Genomic DNA, 18897 nt, shown 5'->3' with positions numbered 1-18897 from the left:
GTGTGATCCGGGGGCAGCAGGGCAGGCCTTATGAGGAGAGGCTACGGGACCTGAACCTATTCAGCTTCCACAAGAGAAGGCTGAGGGGGGGATCTAGTGGCCTGTTACAAACTAGTCAGAGGGGATCAGCAGGCACTGGGGAAGTCCCTGTTCCCCCAAGCACTGCCTGGAGTGACCAGGAATAATGGTCACAAGCTGGCAGAGGGTAGATTTAGGTTAGATATCAGGAGGCGCTACTTCATGGTCAGGGTGGCTAGGATCTGGAACCAACTTCCAAGAGAAGTGGTGCTGGCCCCTACCCTGGGGGTCTTTAAGAGGAGGTTAGATGAACACCTTGCTGGGGTCGTTTGACCCCAGTAATCTTTCCTGCCATGGCAGGGGGCTGGACTAGATGATCTACTCAGGTCCCTTCCGACCCTAGAAACTATGAAACTATGGTCACTGGTGATCGTGTCCCAGAAGGAGCTCAGTCCCACGAACAGTTAAACTTTTGTTTAGTCCCGCTGGTTTAATGCTAAGGATTTCTGCAAAAAGTTCCCACTGTTGTGGTTCTCCCACAGTTGATACCCCTGGCCTGGTAGTGTGGACCAGGAAGACACAGTGACCAGCATTTCTTCTGATCAGAGCTGGTATTAAAGACGCACTAAAAACCACTGTGGCCATATGACTTTGCTTGTGCTCCCACTCAGGTTTCCCCCCCGCCCCAATCGTGGTGTAGACACAACTGAAGAGTTTGATCCGTGTTTTCACACGTAGTTCCATTAATGTCAGTTAAACTACTTTGTGTGGGTGAGTAAGTGTTATAAGGATGGGCACTTAGTGATTTTAAACAACTTTTTTCACAACTATTAAAATATTTTAATGCTCTTTGAGGAGAGATGTCATCCCCAGTTCGTTGTAGCTTACGCCATTAGTTTTAATGTAAATAGATCTAATATGATACAGAAATGGCGCATATTCTATTGTTTGTTACTTTAAGCTACACAAATAGAGATGTTATAACTTACACATTTTCTCTTTTTCAGACCATTACCGCGCTTAGTCCCATGTATGGCAGTCGGTTTGGCTATGCTCTTTCTAATGGCACAGTAGGAGTCTATGATAAAACAGCTCGCTACTGGAGGATTAAAGTTAGTACAATCAAATCTGTACTGAAGAGAGAAATCAGAATATTAGAGCTGAGAGTTTTGAGACTCACAAAGGGGATTTTGACACCCAGTTACCATTACAATGATCAGGAATTGGGCATCTAAATCTTATTGGGTGGCTTTGAAAGTCTCAGTTGAGGTGTTTTATGTAAACTGTTTTTCTAATTGTGTCTCCATTATGAGTATACATATAAAATTAATATCAGGTAACTTGCACTGCTGGAGCTGTGGTTATTGGCCCTTGTGTTGGGGATATAGCCATAAGGAGGATTTTGAGTTCATAACTGCATAATGCTTTGGGCTATATAGTTTTCAGATACCTCAGAGGTACACTCATTTTACATAAAGTTTGTTAGATATGTTGTGTCTGGGAGTTTAACTACAGCAGTGCTGTTCGCTGTTGTTCTGTTCATGGAAGACATGTTAATGCCTGTAAAATCATCTTGTCCATTCTTCAGAGAGCAGGACAGGATTCTTCCCTGTACGGTATGTTTTCAGGTGCTTTTAACATGCTGGGTTTATCATATTTCCTTGCATACTACACATCTCCAAATAAAACACACACCTTGTTTTTGGAAGGCAGAATGTAGAAAAGAAAAGATTTTTCCCGTCATGGCCCCATGCATGACAAAGTAAGTCCTCCTGGGAACATAGGAAATGTGGTACTGAGAAGTTCCTGGTGTCAGCTGCCTTATTTCCATTGTCTCCTAGGATGTTGCATGTCCTTGATGCTCCATGTTCCCCAGGCCTTTGCAAAAGTCAGTAGCAAGACTTAGTTCTTTACTATAAGTAGTTCTCTTTATAAGTTCTTGTAAGTAAAGTGTCATTTCCATATCACAGGCCTCATCAAGATCCTACCAACAGAAAACTTGCTGCTTCAGGCACAAGCAACAGTGCTCAATAGCTATGGCTATGAGAGAGCTTCACCATCTTGGCAGCTGCATGGCCTTTACAGTGTCTCCAGGCTTGCTTCTTTTCAAATGAGAAAAACAACTTCTTCACTTAAAACATGCACCCTTGTTTTGGGGGGCTGATTTTAGGGGGGAAAGGTGCATGTTATGTATGAGAAAATATAGTAAATGTTTAAAGCAGTGGGGCTTTCTTATTTACCATGGTTGTCTATCCACAGCCTAAGATATAGGAGGACCACAAAATGATTTTCCTAAATTTTCTTAATGATGCTGACTAGAGCAGCAATTATATTACACAACATTTTGGAGATTTGCTTTTGGACTAAAGGGATTCCTCACTTACAGAGAAGATTTATAAATCTGAAGCTGTAGCTTCAGTCTTTTGCATGTTCCACTGTATCTGTGGGAGGAGAGGCCTGATAATCCCTTGGGATAGAAACATCAGAGGGACAGAGAGGGTCCTTAGAGAGCATGGGCCTGTGTGTGAAATGCAAATGCTGAGATTTCAGAGACTTATGGATAGGGATGCTCTGACCCTGTTAAGAGACATCTGGTTGTATCTGTATGTAATCTATACTTAAGTGCCCTACATATTTCAAGCCCTTCTGGTAAAAAAGAGTAGCTTAATAATTCTTTGTTTTTTTCCCAGTCTAAAAATCATGCAATGAGCATACATGCATTTGACCTTAATTCTGATGGAGTATGTGAACTTATCACTGGATGGTCTAATGGGAAGGTGAGTTTGAATTAAAAGAGAATATATAGCTGTAAAACAGGAGATTTTTATTTGAACAAAGCTGTTTCATTGTACAAGGTTTGAACAGGCAAATCATTCAAAAGGAGATTATCAGTTAAACTCTGAAAAAAAATGTTACAACAACCCTGTCTTAGCTGATGAATCTAGTGTCAGATGCAAGTTGATTACAGAAAAATTCCTTGCTCTGTTTAATTCAGAATTGATTGGTAAGGTATGGTAGGCTGTTTCTATGGTAGCAAAGATGGTATGACATTTCATTTTTTTTTAGATGATTCTTTCATTTCTTCTTCCAGGTTTATGTATTGAGCACACCCTAGTGGTATTCTTCCAGGTATCCTGGATGCTCTTAAAAACTCCTAAGAAAGGAAACTTATTAGGCAATTGGAAGGGAGCTTCACTAGTAATTATGAAAATATTATTACCATGCTATAATAAATTCATCAGTTAGGTAATACATGGTTGCATAAAACTGAATTCTGTTCTCTTGCAACACTGTTTCTTAGCATTTGCCAGAAATGGTTGATCTTCCTGCCATGTCTCCTGTGTACACCATTTGCTAGTGTTTTCTTTTAAACCAGCGCTCCTTCCACGCAGTATCCTTTCAGGTTCTTGGGGCTATCTAATCTAATTCACCTCTGAGCTAGAAACCTAGTGCTCCAGGATTCAGTAGAACCCCTGGTAAGGGGGTTCTGGCCTCAATACAGCTTTGCTGTATAGGAAACCTCCACACACTACTATTTTCTCCAGTCTCTGTCATTTAAGGGTCCTTCCTGGTTGTTGAGGAACTGCTGTGTTCTGAACACTGAAAGAGCAGAGCTGCACAGAGCCCATACTCACCTCCAGTGAAAGGTGATTAAAGTTCACAATGGTTGTGCATAAAACTAATGCACTTCATCAGACAAAGACTACAGAGAAGACTGGATGCTGTAAATGTTGCTTGAAGGTGGTTATTTATTATTTAGTCCTGTCATTGTAGCTTCAAGAGCAGCACAGGTTTGTGATTCCCCTTCCTTTTTCTCTAGTTTTTATTTTTCTCAGGGGAAAGCCTTTCTGAGGAGCAGTTCTTTTTTTTAACTTGAGTACATTTAGATTGCATTTAGTTGTTTAATTTTTGGTAGGATTTTCTTAATCTAATAAAGTTCAGCTGTAGTTCCATGAATGCAGCAGGCTTTGTCAGTTAATGTCCTGGAGCACTGCATAATTTATACTGTGAAGTTAGTTTTCATTTTCTTCATGCAGTGTCTTGGGAATGTTCTGTATTCCAGGTTGATGCACGCAGTGACCGAACTGGGGAAGTCATTTTTAAGGACAACTTTGCATCCTCAATTGCTGGAGTTGTGGAGGGGGATTACAGAATGGATGGTAACACCCAGCTAATCTGCTGTTCAATTGATGGTGAAGGTAAGAGTGTGCTAGTTTAAGCCAAGCAGAAATGCCAAAAGCTTTATCCATAAACTTTAGTGCCAATACAGTCTTTTAGCGCCAGGCCTCCTCAGACTGGCTATGCTTTATGGTTTTGTGTGTGATTTTTTGCCTGCCAAATCTGTTAATGTCCTTTGGAAAATCTAGGAAATAGAAGCGTCAGGCTCCCTGCATATTGGGTTTTGAATAGTTGCTCCTATATTAGAAATGACCAAACCTATTTTATTTGCTGATTCAAGAAGCCAACAAAATTCTCTTGCTTGGCAGAAATGATTTTCCTCTATTAGCTGAGCAGTATTGTATTTCATACGTACTGCAATATTTCAAGCCATATTGTTGAAGGTGGAGGTAGAAGAAACAAACACAGGTGAGATCTTGTTGGTTTCTTTATGGTGATAAAGAAGGTCCAAAAAGGTCTTTTTAAAATGTTATATTGAAAGTTCAATGCTTAGCAACTTTGTGTTTCCTGGATGCTATGGCTGACTGGAGAACTGATGGGCTTGCATCATTAGATACCAAGGAAGTGAAACTTGAGTAACTGAGGGTGGAAACAGATGTTTCCTTTGTATTGCCATAACAATTTTTATGGTGGTACAAAGGCCAATCAAACAGATGTCCATATACGTTGTCATACCATAAATGCCCCAAATTTGTGGCTGCGACATAAGTGGTATTAATTTGTGCCATTTCATTATGGCAGACATCTGTTAGGTTTATGGGAAGAGAGTGTAATCAGTCCAGAGCTGCCTGTGCTCTCCAGCTGCCCTGGGCATGTGCTTCTGAGGCTTGAGGGGCCTGATCCTGGGTGCCCTGGGAATATCCACACAAATTCATGCCCCTCAAATCCTGAGAGCGCCTGCCTGGCTTTTTTCCATCTTACAGAGACATGGCTTGGGCAATGTCTGGGGCAGTTCTCTGTGAGCGGGGAACACATCACCCATTGACCTGCAGGATCAGGACACATCCTGCCCAACACATCGCACTACAGCTGATCTGCTTCATTAATGTGTCTTCTAAGGAAGTGAAACATGATTTATCTGAGAACAGAGCTGCTTTTTAATTTAGGCCCTTTGGGTGCAGATTGAAGTAACTTTGAAACATCAGTCAATCTGCAAATCTGTCTACCTGCTCTCCACTTCCTCTGTGGAGAGGTGAGGGGGAAGAGTGGAGCAGTGTGGAATCTGGAGGAACTATGGGTCCTCTGTCCCTGTGCACCTATAACAAGAAATGAAATGCTTCAAAATAATTCTTCATTTCACAAGGTTCAGCTGCTTTTGAAATGTTTCAAAGGGCACATATATTTGTAGAGGTGACTCTGAAGTATTTCAGATATATTTGAAATGTTTCAGTTGTTACTATTCTCCACACCTTTTATGTTTTCAAAATGAATGATCAAAGGAAAGACTCAGAGTCTGACCCTAGTTAGCTGAGCAAAAACAAATGTGTGGTACCAACTGTTTGAGGCAAAAGTCCAAGCACACACAGCCAGCACAGTACTCTTCTGTGTAATAGTACTCCTGCCTGTTTTTACCACAGGTTGTCAGTTTATGTTTAACATGTTTTGGCCATTAAGCCATTTTCATTGGGAAGGAGCAGTAAGGAGCCAGTTAACAAGAGCCATTTTATTAAGGTTGTTCACCCTGAAGACTCTATGCAAGTTAACATCATTGATGTGGATTCTTTTCAGGGGAGTAGACAATGAACCTCTGTACTGGGGTTGGGGCATATAGATGCTACTGTGATAGAAATAATAACCTGCATCTGGGTTGTGTGTGGTCTGACCCCTTACAGCCTCTCATGGGATCTTCTTACTTGAATCCATTTGCAGGAGTGGCTTCAATGTTCTGCTTTTCCCTTTCTCCTTTCCCAGTTCTTTCTCTTTTCCTTTCCTCATCAAAATGAAATTGTTCCTTGCAGTGGAAAGAGTGCAGTGTGGCGTGGGTCATTTCTGTGGGGTTGTGTGCCCTTAGACTCGAAATCACTGAATGATTCTGTTCCCTGCAACATTCTTTTCTCGGTTGAGCTTGCACAGTCATGCCAGAAATTAGAGGGAGGGTTGGTGCTTCCTCCATGGATTCTGACTTCACTTACAAACAAGCTAATAGAAGTTACAGGAAACAGGCCTGTTGTAAAATGAAAGGCCTTTCTAAGAAGCACGTGGGTCCTGCCTTTCCACGTAAGCTCTCCTGGCTCGGTTTCCCTTGTGTAACAATACCCTCAGATCCTACCTCTCCTGGGTCAACCCTATGCTCTTTATGGCCCTGTCTTAGCCCTGGTCCTAAATCTTGAGTGAAAAATAGGATAAAAGAGGAAGGAGCGTGAGCTAGCTTAGGAAGGTGAATGGTGAGTATGTTGTCATCATACCAAGATGCTGACAGCACTGGGCAGCTGTATAATTCCTAGAAAAGTTTTGTCAAGCTGGAGTAATGCTGAGTACTTCTAAGTAATTTAAGACTTGCTTACCCAAACTAAATACATCTTAAAGAGACCAACACTACTGTGTGTGTCATTTTGACCAGTGAGAATCAGCTTGAGAGAATTATACCAAGTTATCCCATTTATCTTTTTACCAAGATACTGTGACTGGACATATAAAGGGACACATGGCTTCTGTACCATCGGGGTATGTCCCCCCAAATATGTTTGGCATTTCTGTCTACTTCAGATGAGCAGTGTGCCACTGGAGATCAGCTGAGGATTTGTCACAATGTTACTTTGGTTGCTGATCTGTTAATGTAGAATCATGTTGCAAAAGCTAAAATGTTAGGGTTGCTACTAAAGATACTGTGCTTTGTTTTTGTTCAGTACGTGGTTACCTGCCAGGAAGCCAAGAGATGAAGGGGAACTTGATGGACAGCACTGCAGAGCAGGATCTAATTCGGGAGCTTAGTCAAAAGAAACAAAACCTACTGCTGGAATTACGAAACTATGAGGAAAACTCAAAGGTACTTCCCAAAACAAGATGAAAGGCCTGGTCCTAGCTTTAGAGCCAGGGAATTCAGTATAACTCTACAGAAGTCATTAGTATTTTGCTGGTATAAAACTAGAGATGAAATTGGTGTCTTGATACTATCAGAAGAGGTAGAATACAATGATAATGTAAAACATTTGCCCCAACTTCTGCAACAGACCTGGTTGTTGTGTTAGTAGGAGGCAGTTCTTACTGTACTAAAGCCTTCCCTACTTTTTTTTCATGTGTTTAGTGATGTGGCTCTCCTTGCATGGAGAATGGAGCTAGATCTTGTTTTGGTCTGTGCATCAGCAGTTGGATGGATAACTGGGTTTTGACTGTAGAATCTTTATAGTTGTTGCTGCACAAGCCATAAAAAGGTCCACAGGTGATTTTGTGAGAAACTGAGAAACAATTGGATGAGATTGGGAGCAGAGGGCACCCTCTAGCTCAAGGGTGGGCAAAATACAGCCCGTGGCCCCTAAAAAATGTAGAAAATTAATATTTCTCTGCCCTTGGTTCCTGTCAAAAATGACAGGAACCAAGGGCAGTAGGACCCAGGGGAAGCCCAGCGGGCTCCCACAACAGCAGGGCCCGCCCTCCCAGGTGGAAACCGCAGCAGGGGCTTCTGACCTGGGAGCACGTGGCTGCCGGGAACCTCATGTGGGGGTGGGGGGAGGAAGGGCAGGGAAGGAGCCTGAGGAAAAGTGGCCTGGGGAAAAGCTGAGCATTGGGAGGGGGCGAGTGGCCCCTCACCTGCCCAGCGCCCTGCACTGCAGCCACTCGCAGCCCTGCCTGTGCCTGCTTTGGACAGTGTGCTGTGAGCGGCTGCAGCAGGGAGTGCCGGGGTCGGGGAGGAACCACTTCCCCCCCCCCCGCCACGGTCAGCTTTTCTCTGGGCTCCTTCCCTGCTCCTTCCCGGTGTGGAAGAAAGTGGCCCTCCCCTGCCCCATGGCTGGTGCTCCCTGCTGCAGCTGCTCGCAGCCAGTGCGGGGCTGTCTGGAGCAGGTACAGGCAGCCCCAGGTGGGCTGTTAGAGGCTGCAGCACGGGGCACCAGCCATGGGGTGGACAGGGTGCTCAGCACCACCTTGTAACCCAGCCCCACTGCCAGCCTGAGCCCTGCTCTGGCTCCAGGCTTGCCCTTCGGGGCTGCACATGGCGACAGCAACTGTGGCCCCCCCACTTGCTGTGCCGGGCAGTGTTTGCCACCACTGCCTCTGGGCTGCCCAGTGCGCGAGCTCTGGGCGGGCGGCAGCAGCAGCCAATACTGCCTGGCATGGCATGCGGGGGTGCCGCAGGTGCTGCTGCTGCACAGCCCAGATGGGCGAGCCTGGAGCCGGCGCGGAGCCCAGGCTGGCAGCAGGGTTGGGTTACAAGCTGGTGCTGAGCATGGGGAAAATGTGGCCCCTCACTTGCTCCGTGGCCAGCGCCCCGCACTGTAGCCACTTGCAGCCCATGTGGGGCTGCCTGTGCTAGCTCAGGACAGCCCTGTGTGGGCTGTGAGCGACTGCAGCAGGGAGCACCGACCATGGGGTGGGCGAGGGGCCACTTTTCCCTGTGCACAGTACCAGCTTCTTCCTTGCCGATGAGCAGGTGGTCAGGGCTGTGCGCTGCCCCCTGCCTGTACCACGGGGCTGGGGGGCACTGAGGGTGAGTGGGTGGGGAGCCAGTGGGAGCATGGGGCCTGCACTAGTGTCCCAGGGCCAGTGCCAGCGGGGCCCAGAGCAGGGTGGCAGGGGCTCTGTGGAGCCAGGCCAGCTCCCCCCTCTCCCTGCTGGTGCAGCCCAACCTGGCTTCACAGACACCTGCCAGCCTGTGTCCCACTTTGGGCCCCACCTGTGCTGGTCCTGGGACATGGGACCAATGTCCCAATGTCTTGGGACCAAAGACATTGGGACATTGGTCCCAAGATGGTGACCAGGGGGCAGGGCATCTGTCAAGGGGTGGGGCTACCCATGCGGCCCTTGACAGGCTGCCAGAACTGGGTAAGCAGCCCTCCACCTGAAATAATTGCCTGCCCCTGCTCTAGCTTGACACGGAGGAAATAAGGAGAGAGAGCCATGCAGAGTTTTGAAAACAGTTCAAAGGAAGAGTAGATTCATAGAGTAACTGTACTGATTAAGACCTGGATCCAGCAATGCACTTAAATATGTGCTTCAGTCTTATGGGAATTAAGTATGTGCTCAGGTTTGGGTTTTTTTTTTTTAAATGAGGTCTATATACAGTGTGCAGTGGCAAACAGATACTATATAAGGGCTGTGTGCCTGGGTTTCAAGAGTTTGAGAGTAAGCTTAAATAAACCATTCTTTACACCACTTCTAAAATGTATGAAAGGTGCTGTAATAATTCTGTTTCCTTGGAGGAGGAAGGTGGTTTTTGGAGATATTTCTGAGCTGCTTGAGTTAAAAAAATGTTAGTTTTGTAAGGCTGATCCAGAGCTGCTTGTGTACATTGCAGCAGATTGAGCTGAGCACTCAGGTCAATGAAGGTGACGGGCAGAGGGGAGTGATTCCAGCCAATACGCAGCTCCAGACAGCTCTTTCCGTTAACCTGGGCGCTGACAGTCAGTCTGCTCATGTTGAGTTGTGTATCTCCACATCAAACGGTGAGAGCGGATTTACAACTGGTTCTTGGAACTTCACATAAATGTTTTGTTATATTTAACTCCTGATTTGTCTGTCCCTTCACTAGTCTTCCATTTTCAGTTTCCTCTGTCTGGGCACTTTCCCTTTGCAGAGTTTTGAATCAACAGATGTGCCATCTGTCAAAGTTTTCATTCCTGTAGCACCTGACTACTTGTTCCTCCTTCCAGAGGAATGAACAGAAAGTCCAGTAAACTAGTTTTAATGATTTACACAGCAAACCTTACTAGAGAACAATGAATTAAGTCTCCAGGCTGAGACTATTAAATCTGGCCCTTGGTGTAGCGGCTCAATGTTTATAGTGAATTGTTTTCTATGTTCTTTCTCCCATCCAAAAATCCCTCGTTCATTTGGTTTTGAATGTAGTAGTGGTTTGTCGCCACAGAAGAGTTATTAACCAATAAACTACTTTCCCCCCTTTCCTAAGACACTATCATCCGAGCCGTGCTGATATTTGCTGAAGGGATATTTGAAGGCGAAAGCCACGTGGTTCATCCCAACCTCCAGAACCTTTCAGGTCACATTCGGGTTCCCCTTACTCCTCCCAAAGATGTCCCAGTGGATTTACACATCAAAGCCTTTGTGGGTTACAGAAGCAGGTGAGATTTATGGTGGCTTATATGGTGTAGTCAAACATCAGTTCCCATTGCAAGCAGCATTTGGTAAGAAACACAGCAGTGATGTCACTTTGATCTCTCTTGATAGACTTGTCTGGTAGCTGGTCTGTGAATACAGTAGCTAATTTCCTCAGGCCTAGCTCCTTTACCTCCTTGGTCTTATATAGAAGAGAAATGAAATGTTCTTTGTAAAACAAACGAACAAACAAAAACAGCCAAAGCTCAGTATCTTCAGAAATGGTGTTCTTACATCCTTGAAGCCTTAAGTTTGCTTTATTTAAAGTCAAGGGCAGGTGTGCTCAGAAGGAGCATGGGATGTATCCTCTGAGAGCCTGAGTGTTCTCAGCTACTTTGAGGAAGGAAGTCCTGTGTGAGTATTTGAAGGCAGAATTTGAACAAGTCACTGTCTAAATAAAATGTCTCTTAACATATATTAGAAAGTCATTCCTTCTGTTCACTTGTATGTCAAGATCAGTTTACCCTGATCTAGGTAGTAGTATCCTTTTGTAAGAAGTGTAAGAAGCCATTGCAGGAGAAATGTAGAGAACTGAATTTGGTTTTTGCCAGGATAGAAACCTTTTCATTCATCTGAAATGTTATTCATAATACATCTTAATTGTAGTCCTTAATAAGATGTCTCCAGCTATGTGTTTGAAAACTTCAGTGTAGGCTTCTAATGAATTTTGTGTTTGTTGCAGGGACTCTGGTGACAGAGACCAAATGAATTATTTTTACTTTAATAGAAGGATGTAGTTGGGTGAGTCCCTGGCACACCAGTAAATTTCTCTCTTTTTTTTCCCTCTGGGTTCCTTCTAGCACACAGTTCCATGTATTTGAGCTGACACGACAGCTACCACGCTTTTCAATGTATGCTTTGAGCAGCCCTGACTCAGTCCCTCAACCTCTAAGCTTTGTTAACTTTACAATCAGCGAGAGAGTGCAAAGGGTGAGTTTCATGCCCTGCATCTTATTTTCTGGTTCTGAGCACAGTTTTGGCTTTTGTATCAGGTGGAGCATTTGCAATTAACTTAGGAGTCCCTAAAGCAAAGGGAAATAATGTAATTTACTGTACTGGTGTCAATAAGAATTGGTGTTTAACAGGAATCATTTACAGCTTGAGTTCATGCTGCTGCTTGTTTTTCTTTTCAATGCAGGTGCAGTAGAATCTGTCCTAGAGTTTCCTTCTAGCTGCAGGAAATTACTGCTTAAGATCAGAAAGAGTTTTCACAATTACCCATTCATTCACTGTTTATCACATAAAACCTTCCTTGCTTGCATTCGTAACAGGAACCCCATAACAGATGAGTAAATTTTGTAAATTAGCAGACAAGGGAAAAACACAACTGAGTGTCAAGATATGTCTTCTCTCTTCATTGCCCCAGCATGATTCAAGTTCATAAGGATCTGTAAAGGTTCTGCAATTAACTTGTGAAGTCTGAAGTCCTGGGACAGCAGTTTACTGCAGCCTGTATCAAGAGCTGCTGGTCCACATCTGTTAATTACTGAAGAGCTACCACACCCAAGTAACTTTCATTGCATAGAAACATCCAGGCAAAAAGTAACACGTTGCTTGGTTTCTTGAAGACAGAATGATCAGGTGTGTGTGTGTGACCTTCCCCAAGAAACTGTTAGCCTTACCCCTCTGAGTTCTGTCTCTCTTGGACATTTCTGTGGCTCTGGTTATCATAGTAGGGGGCACCTCACAATCTGAATATTTTATCCTCTGAACACTCCTAAGAGACACAGAAGTGCTGTTATCCTCATTTTGCAGATGTGGAGACACAGAACGGCTAATTAACTTGTCCAAGACCAGATGGGGTGGGGGAGTCTGTATCAGTGCTGGGACTTGAACCCTGAACCCTCCCAAGTCCCCAGGTAGTGCCCTAACCACTAGATCCTCCTTCTTTTGTTAGCGTCTTGATTTTCCTCATTCTTGATCTAAAAAAATAATGCATTTAATTGACAGCTTATAAATCAGCAAGCTGTTCACATTTCATGGGGCAGAAGAGTCAGAAATGAGTTCTGTGCTTACCCAGTAATGTCCAGAGTCCTGGAAAGCTCATTGTGTGTTGTTAAAATTGTAGTCAGCTTTCAGTTGTGTTCATAGGCAGTAGAAGGCCAGGGCTAACGCAACTTAGCCTTGACAAATGTAGGACAGCAGTGGCAGTGTAGAGGACCACCGGGCAGCCCAGTTGCAGGCTCCAGGCAGCTGCAGCAGGAGGGGAGGGGTGTGCACAGACAGACACGTAGCCAGGAAAATAGTGCCCAACAGGTAAGTCTGAAGGGGAAAGGGTGTGAGGGAGGGAAGGGGCATGAAGGGACCAGATTGAGGCCCATGTGGTGAGGGAGGGAGTGGGGTAGGGGCTGGGGTGAATGGGGCCCCTAGAAGCCACATGTGATGCCGTGTGCTTGCCACTACCAGATGGGTAGGGGACAAGGCATAGGCGCAGCCAGTGCGTGGAAGGCATGTGGCATTGCATGTGGCTCCTGGGCAATGGCAGTGGGGCAAAACCCCACACAACTCTGGGGGGTATGTGCCCCCTGTGTCTCTCCTAGGGTATGTGCAGCAGCAGGAGCCCCCTGGAGCCCCTGGATGAGCCATCTGTGGCTCTGTCCCATGACCTGCCCCGGCCTCTGCTCCACTTCCTCCCTCACTGCGGGGTCCTCAATTTGCCCCTTCCCCTTCACAGACTTACCTGCTGGGCAGTGTCAGTCTGTCTGTCCGTCCGTCCATGTGTGTAGAAGTATTTTTTAAGTTTAAGTTTTACTCCCCTTCCCCCCCCAATAATGTTTTCTCCTTCCACCTGTGTTTGTGCTCTATATTATAATAAAAAACAATTGAATTCATTATATGGAGTAAAATCAATCATGCATATGATTCCAGGATACAGTAAGCTAGGTGTTCTGCAGTCCTTGTATGTGTTTGTTGTATCACAAATACATTCCAGACATTTCTGGGAGTAAAGGGTGATGTGAATTTTTTTTGAAGGTTGTTATGTGGCTGAATCAGAGCTTTCTGTTGCCAGAAGATGCTGAGTTTCAAAGTGCACCCTTTCAAGTCTGTTTCACTTTCCTGCGTGATGCCGGGCAACTGTGCATAAAAATGAAACCCTGTGGGGAGGTAACTTTTTTACCCTTGTTCTACTGGGCTTAGCTCCTATCCAAATGTGGAAGTAAACATGCCGCCATGGTACCAAGTGGAGGAGGGGGGGGATCATTGTAATTTAGGAAAGTAGGGCTGGAAGGGATCTCACAAGATATAGTCCAGCTCCCTGCTCAGGGCCAGATCATTCCTGACTAAACCATCTCAGCCAAGTGTCTGTCTATCTGGTCTGGCAAATTCCCAGGGATGAAGAGTCTGCAGCTTATCAAGGCAGCCTGTTCCAATGCTTGATCACCTTCATAGTCAGAAAATTCTTCCTAATCTTGAAACTAAATTTCCTTTGCTGCAGCTTGAGTCCATTGTTCCTAGTCCTCTCTCTTGCCACCACAGAGAGAGGCTATCTCCACCCTCTTTGTAATCTCCCTTCATCTATTTGAGGAGTGTTATCAAATCCCCTCCTCAGTCTTTAGAACAGGAATAGGAGGAAGCAAGCTGTTTGCATTTCCTGGGCTCTTTTTTTGTGCTTATTCTCTCTTCAGCTGAGAATTATTGCCACAGCCTCAGAGCATTACTGTTCCATGTGCTGCTACTGGTTGGGTAGGGGACAAGGCATAGGTGCAGCCAGTGCATGGAAGGCAGGTGGCATTGCATGTGGTTCCTGGGCAATGGCAGTGGGGAGTGGAAGTGCTAACATTTTAGGTGGGGCATTGTCCAGAGTATCTTCAGTTCTCTTTTCTGGGCATGTGAGGCCTGTTTTACTATCTGGGAATAAAATTCCAAGCCCAGTCAGTCTAATGGACAATACAGTACATTGTCTCTTCAGCTTTCTGAAGCAATGTATTCTTTTGGGGTTGAATTCACCCCTGTGCAGAGGGGCAGCACAGATTTGATGTGGACATAGCCCTAACAGGAAGATACAGGGTACAGGTTACCAGCACATGTCTCTGCACAGTGAGGTCTGAGCTCCCTCCAAACAGGAAGGCGTCCCCTGTATTACACTAGGCTCTGGATCTTGCCCATAGTGTTTAATTCTAACAATGTATATTATTGGAGTAATAGACCTCCCAGTGAAAATCTTGCCTGTTGATAGTATTTGAGGATTGGTTGAATACTCTGTAACATGAATCCTACTTAACAGTCATGGGAAGAGAGATTTTGGTGGTGAGGAAGTCTGAAACATATTTTACTCTTGTCTGTTAGATTTCTGTCAGCACTGATGACATTGATCTAGCTGGCGACGTTATCCAGTCAATGGCCTCCTTCTTGGCAATCGAAGACTTGCAGGTGGAAGCAGATTTTCCTGCATACTTTGAGCAGCTGCGGAAAGTGCTAATTAAGGTCAGCTTCTAACAAGTGTTTCTAAATAGCGATTTTTGGATGGAGACAAGTCACAGGTAGGAAGTGAGTGGTGTGCATTGCTTGGCATCTAAACCTTTTGCAGCCTTCTGTCATTTAAAACTAAGGCTGTGGCTTGCCATATGTGAGAGTGGCAGTTTCCAAAATGGGATCATCTCTTGCTTAGTGGTTTGTTATTTTGAAAATTCCCTTATTGTTTCAGCTATTACATATGAAATTCAAAGCTCATCAAAATCACTGGGTTAGGATCAGGCCCTTATGTGAATAAGAAAGATTAATAAATAGTGGGAGAATAGCAGCTATCCCACATCTTGCCAGGGGAGAAGTTATTGCTGCACTAGCAAAGGTACCCCAGGGGAGGGATAGGAAGTGAGGGCAGCGTATGCCTTGGAGTTCAACTCCAGTGTCTCAGGTCTTCATTAAATGCCTGTGGTGGAGGCAGGGGATGCTTAATTCACGAATGTTCATTCTTGATAGGTGGATGAACATCATACAGTACATCAGAAACTCACTGCTGACATGGCTGATCATTCCAACCTTATCCGGAGCATGCTGGTCCGAGCAGAAGATGCACGTCTCATGGGAGACATGTGAGCAGCTGTTGTCTTGCTCTGCCATACAAAAATGGTAGCATGGTATATGTGTGGAGTGGGTACATATTAGTCATACCTGATCATTGTGGTTAACTAGAATTGTTGTCTCGGCTGTCCTCCTTTTGATTTGCCCCTTCTGGATCCTCCTGGATTCTTAACCTGTTCTTTTGGGTTAAGAACCAAATGGGTAGGAAAAGGGGGAGATGGAAACTAGCAATGATTCAGTTTGAGACTGGCGCTGTGAATTAGCTGGCTATGAGGGAATGGTCAAGTTAGCAGTTAGGCTAGAACGAGTCTATTATGGCCAGAAGGGAGCAGAAGCTGGTTGAGGTGGGAAGAACAGGATGTTTCTTCTGTGAGTTTAGAGAATGTTACTCCCCTTAGCAGCTTTTTCCTCCTGAAACCAGTGGCTAATGTACATCCTCACTCTTGCAAGAAGCCTAGAGATCCACTGCAAATACTGATCATCCAGACTTACTCTTCTAAAGAAAGGAATTCCTTTTCTCAGAGCTGCTAGTCACTAATTAAGTATCAGAGCAAAAAGCTAATGGGAGGCATGAAAAAGAGAATGAAAATAGGGCATCTGTGTTGAAGTACTTAGTTTCTGGGTGTAAGTAATGAAGAATAACTGTCATGGTGAGATATGGTTGTACTGGGTACCTGCGTGACTGTGTAGCCTTGTAGCTTCAAGTGCTTGAGAAAGCCAAGTAGCTCAGTCACTACAAGAATGAAATATTGTTGCCACTTTGACCTTTGTAAAACAACAAATGTCTTTTGGTTTTCTTGTCCCCGGTGTTTCACATAACCCTTGTGTTTGCTCCCCCAGGAAAAACATGAAGAAACGGTATGTAGAACTCTACAATCTGAACAGAGACTTAATAAATGGATATAAAATTCGCTGCACCAATCACACCGAGCTGTTAAATAATCTCAAAGCTGTAAATCAAGCAATCCAGAGGGCTGGGAGGCTGCGTGGTAAGTGTGGGTCAGGTGTGGTAAGTCTAGGGATTCATTGGTTTTGGTCCTACTAGTAGGCAGGGGTAAAGAATGACGCATCCAAGAGCAAACATAATGGTTGGAGCTTTATTGAAAGGCCAGATTAACTTAGTTGAGTTTGATCCAAGAACAAAATAGTGGAAATTTCCTTACTTGTTTTTCTGGTGCAGAGGAATACAGGTTTTCTGTTTAGACTGCAGTGTTACTTTCCATTTGTATTTTGCTTTAAAAGTATCTCTGAGCTGCTGTATTCCCTAATCTCAAAGGATCTAAAAACTACTTTTCAACTGTAGTGTAGATTTTGGCCCTAATCCTGCAAACTGCTCTGAATAGGCAAACCTCTGCATTGGCACAGAGATCAGCTTATGCACAACAATTGGCAAGTGTAAGGCCTGTTTTTAATGCCCAGGAAAATTTGCCAGGCTGGGTTTCATAAATCTGAAGTACAGAAAACATATTAAATCTAACATATATAAATAAAGTGTGAAAAAACAGCCAAGCTTCTTATACTAGAATACTTTCCAAGCCCTATAATTTATTATTTAGCTGTCTCTCCTTGGAAAGTCATAAGCTCTGCCAATATCGACACAAACTCAAATTTTATAGTGTACACTGAAAAGTAGAGCATGCAAAGAAGTTGCTGGGCTGAGGACAGAAGTTCATTGTCAAACCCAATTTGTTTTTCTACTTATTAGGTTGGAAGAAGCACCAGGTATGGTCTCTTGGTATTTCTGTTGCATTAATTACTTGCTAAGGACCCAGTGCTGAGTTACTGGGAATTGTAAATTCCCATGAAAGTTGGTTTGTTTATGAGTGCTTAGTGAAACTTAGGATCAGGACCCAAATGCAGCTTTTGGTAGTGTTAAGGAGAAAAGTAAGTTTTAAGCTTTTTGAGTGTAAACATTACTACCATAATTAGACAGAATTGTTAGTGTCATTTTAAAGCTAAATTGAATTTTTCACTTTTAAGTTTAAAGGAGACGCTATCATATTAAGTCAGACTCTGCAAATTTACCCAAACTACAATAACATCTAAAAATGATTGAAATTGCTGTAAATATTCTAGGTTTTACCATGGTTTACTTTTCTTCCTTTTGAATAATACTAGTTAGATTCACTTGTACTTCTATGACGTAGCATTTTGCAAACTGTTTGAGGAGAATTTCTTGTTGAACTGTCCAGGGAAGTGGCTGCCTTTATTTTTGGATGGATCACTGATCACTGCAGTATGCCAGCTAGGTATGGACCTGTAGGCATCTGTGTAATACAAGAAAGAAAACATTTTCCCCTTGCAATTAAAGAAGTGAAGAAGAATTACCAAGTTTTAAAAAATGTATTATGAGAACCTAAATTTTCAGTGATCAGATGTGACTGGTAAGATCCCTTTACTGGCTTCTGGTTTCAGTTTTGGGCTGATATTTTCTCTCTTTCTTGCTCTCTTCCCAGTTGGCAAACCCAAGACACAGGTGATCACAGCATGTCGGGATGCAATTAGGAACAACAACCTAAACATGCTCTTCAGGATAATGCGTGTTGGAACTGCGTCTTGTTGAGAGAAGAAGCATGGAGCTCATACTTTTAGACTAAAATGATTCTTGACCAAGAGACAGAGACATTGTAGTTCTTTCTCCTATGCTGTTCCAAAATAATTACCTAGATGCTGGAAGGCAAAAGCACAGGGGTGATGTGATGTATAGCAATGTATAATGGAGCAATGCTGAAAAACAGTTAGTTCAATCTGCCAGCCCATTGTAGAATTCAGTAATTAGAATAGATAGCTTTGTAATGAAGCTGGCAGGTAGGAAATGTTATTGTGGAGATTAAAGAATAGGACCAGCTACGGAGAAAGGGTTAGAGTTGTAAAATGCAGCTGGGATATTTGTGTAAGTCATTTGAGACAGTTGTATAATTCTGTAATATTTTTCTTAATGCAACCTATTTATGCAATGTATATATTTTATAGTTATGGTACCAATCTTTTCCATTAAAACAGAATGGGCAGACTTTCCCCATACTTGTGCTCAGTGGTGGGGATGTGAGCTGTTATGTAGTCGATAATGACACACCTCACACGTTTTGTTTTATAGCTGATGGTGTATTTTGTGAGCAAAGCAGCTAACTCAGAGAGAGAATGTAAAAAGCCAGAGATGAAGTCAAGGATTTTTGTGGGTGGTAACTTTTATTGGATCAGCTGTAGAGTTGGATAAGGACAAGCTTTTGGGTACTACTGTACCCTTTCTCAGGTCTGAGCTGAGGTGAGGGTGATACTTTAAACCAAACCCTTGGAACTACAGCCTGATAACTTGTGCTACTTGAAATCCAGGTCTGAGTTTCTGGGGCTGTCTTTAATATTTAGTTACTAATTGCTACTATGTGCTTTAGTACAATGCTGTTGTATGCC

At 43.9% G+C, this 18897-nt stretch overlaps 1 protein-coding gene across 4 annotated transcripts in view; it reads left to right on the top strand.

The window, feature by feature from the left end:
- The window catches only part of BBS2 (Bardet-Biedl syndrome 2), a 28185-nt gene extending 9681 nt beyond the window's left edge, over positions 1-18504 (top strand). For 2 of the 4 annotated variants that reach the window (XM_019505788.1, XM_019505787.1), the window contains 12 exons: positions 1026-1130; positions 2709-2795; positions 4082-4217; positions 7044-7183; positions 9647-9794; positions 10259-10430; positions 11265-11394; positions 13438-13569; positions 14752-14889; positions 15385-15497; positions 16327-16475; positions 17943-18504. In XM_019505788.1, coding sequence (XP_019361333.1) covers positions 1026-1130; positions 2709-2795; positions 4082-4217; positions 7044-7183; positions 9647-9794; positions 10259-10430; positions 11265-11394; positions 13438-13569; positions 14752-14889; positions 15385-15497; positions 16327-16475; positions 17943-18049 — 1557 coding nt within the window. In that variant the 3' untranslated portion in view covers positions 18050-18504. The remainder of the gene's footprint in view (positions 1-1025; positions 1131-2708; positions 2796-4081; positions 4218-7043; positions 7184-9646; positions 9795-10258; positions 10431-11264; positions 11395-13437; positions 13570-14751; positions 14890-15384; positions 15498-16326; positions 16476-17942) is intronic. The other 2 variants (XM_019505790.1, XM_019505789.1) reach the window with 2 other exon arrangements.
- Positions 18505-18897: the final 393 nt, after the last annotated feature.

The sequence above is a fragment of the Gavialis gangeticus genome, unplaced genomic scaffold (genome assembly GCF_001723915.1).
Source record: "Gavialis gangeticus isolate Ggan-Ray unplaced genomic scaffold, GavGan_comp1, whole genome shotgun sequence".
Taxonomy (NCBI): Eukaryota; Metazoa; Chordata; order Crocodylia; family Gavialidae; genus Gavialis; species Gavialis gangeticus.
This window is presented reverse-complemented; position numbering and strand designations above follow the sequence as displayed.